Source organism: Manacus vitellinus, unplaced genomic scaffold (genome assembly GCF_001715985.3).
Source record: "Manacus vitellinus isolate BGI_N305 unplaced genomic scaffold, ASM171598v3 scaffold_169_pilon, whole genome shotgun sequence".
Lineage (NCBI taxonomy): Eukaryota > Metazoa > Chordata > Aves > Passeriformes > Pipridae > Manacus > Manacus vitellinus.
Window position 1 is genome coordinate 42,450 of NW_021939188.1, and position 2,264 is coordinate 44,713.

A 2,264-nucleotide genomic window follows, 5' to 3' on the forward strand; every position below is an offset into this window, starting at 1 on the left:
GCAGTGGTGGAGGAAGGAAGGGAGATGATTCCAGAGCCAGGAGCCTCCACGGGGAACGTTTGTGCTCTCGCCAGCTCAGTCCCCCCAGATAACACCACCCTCAGCGCTCGTGGGGGTTACCAGTGCCTGGGCTGAGCTGTGCTGGTGGCTGGAGACAGCTCAGGAGGGTCTGGGAGTGATTTTTCCTCCTCCTTTCCCCCCTCTGGTCAGAGTCCAAGGCCTGGGAGGTGGACACGTGCCGGGGCCACTACAACAACGTGTCGTGCGCCGTGTTCCACCCGCGGCAGGAGCTGATCCTCAGCAACTCCGAGGACAAGAGCATCCGGGTCTGGGACATGTCCAAGCGGTCAGTGCCCCTCAGCCACCGGCAGCAGGAAGCTTTTCTGATCCCCAGGAAGGAAGTTTTATCCTTTTATCCTCAATCCCCTCATTCCTCCCGTGCAGGACCGGCGTCCAGACCTTCCGGCGCGACCACGATCGCTTCTGGGTGCTGGCCGCCCATCCCAACCTCAACCTCTTTGCCGCAGGTGAAAACCCCTCCTCCTCAGGGCAGGGGAAGTCCAGGTGGGATTTTTCTTTCCTTCCCATGAACTCCCCCGTGTTTCTCCCAGGCCACGACGGGGGCATGATCGTGTTCAAGCTGGAGCGGGAGCGCCCCGCCTACGCCGTGCATGGGAACATGCTCTACTACGTCAAGGACCGCTTCCTCCGCCAGCTGGACTTCAACAGCTCCAAGGACGTGGCTGTCATGCAGCTCAGAAGGTGAGAGGTGGCTCAGCCTCTTCCAGGAGGTGTCCCAGTGTCCTCAGTCCCGTGTTTGTTGCCCCTCAGGTCATGGTGTTGTGTTCAGGTACCTCTGAAGGACTTAGAAAACCTAAAAAAAAAAGTGGTTTTAGGTTGGGTTTTACCTCTGCTTAGATCAAATCTTTTCAGTTAACTAGTTATGAGTTTCCAAGTGAAGAGGCAGCTCTTTAGTTCATTAAATGCTGATGTTCTTGGGGTGTTTCCAGAGGAGTTTGGGGCAATTATTTTGATGAGCTCTTCTGGTCTTTGCTCCATTGGGAAGACAAAGGCCATTTATCAGAAGATGTCTCTGTTCCACTCAGAGTTTCCCTTTTTTTTTTCTCTCCTGGCTCTCCCTCAGTGGCTCCAAGTTCCCCGTGTTCAACATGTCCTACAACCCTGCTGAGAACGCCGTCCTGCTGTGCACTGTGAGTCCCTCCTGCTGCCCAGACCTGCCTTGGGAACGTTCATTCCCTGAAATCCTCCCCCAAAACGAGCTTTCCCCCCTCTCTACAGAGAGCCAGCAACCTGGAGAACAGCACTTACGACCTCTACACCATTCCCAAGGATGCTGACTCCCAAAATCCGGATGGTGGGTGTTCCCTGGGGGGTCATCCCTGTCCCCTCCTCCTCTCTCCAGCTCTGTGTGTGTGTCTTACACAGAAAAACCCCTCATTTCCCTCCTCCTCCCTGTTTTTCCCAGTGTCCCTGCAGCACATGTCGTTTGGCAGCTCCCTGCCCACTCCATCACCCCCAGCCTGACTTGAAAAATTCATGTTCATCCCAAACTTTTACTGCTCCAAATCTATATTTTATAATTTGGTGATTAGGAACTTTCCGTTTTCCCCCCTTTCCACGCAGCAGGAGATTTCCTGGCTTGTCAGCCAGAGATGGATTTCCACCAGATCTGGTTTGTTCTGAGGGGTTTTATCCTCTGAAAAGTGGCTGTAAAAGTGACAGTGCCAGGAGTCATTTTTCCTCTCGGCAAATTCCACATCAGTTTTGGGCAATTTACAAGTCAGAACATGATTTAGGGAAAAAAAAAAAACCCCAAAAACCAAATCATTCTTTCTCATAACTGGTGTGAATTCCATTTGGGAGCTGAAACTCCAGCTGGTCCCTCCTGCCTCTGTCGTCAGGGCAGTAAAGATTTGGGAATGAGGGGGAGTGATGGATGAGTGGGGCTGGAAAGCAGCTCACTTGGGCAGAGATTTATTGGCTCCTGAGGGGCTGGTGAAGGGAATATTTCTCTGCTGGGCACAGTCAGAGGTGGATTCAGAAAGGGAAGGAGAAAAGGGGCATTTGGGGAAGTTTTTGCAGCTGAAATACTGCTGACTGTATTTCAGATATTTCGTTGGGGGTGTTCAAAGCCTGACTTGTCTGGGGACACCCAGCTGGTGTCCCTTGAAACGAGGAGCTGGGATGTTCATCTTGCAGAGGAGAAAATGTCTCAGCCTCGTGAAAATGCGAAATTTAGGAGC

At 52.7% G+C, this 2,264-nt stretch overlaps 1 protein-coding gene across 1 annotated transcript in view; it reads left to right on the forward strand.

Moving 5' to 3' along the window:
* COPA (coatomer protein complex subunit alpha) overlaps positions 1–2,264 on the forward strand; it is a gene marked incomplete at its 5' end in the record, with an annotated part of 15,874 nt that overhangs the window by 2,084 nt on the left and 11,526 nt on the right. Inside the window, 6 exon segments of the mRNA XM_029958661.1 lie at positions 124–346; positions 445–527; positions 612–762; positions 1,145–1,211; positions 1,300–1,393; positions 1,645–1,658. Coding sequence (XP_029814521.1) covers positions 124–346; positions 445–527; positions 612–762; positions 1,145–1,211; positions 1,300–1,393; positions 1,645–1,658 — 632 coding nt within the window.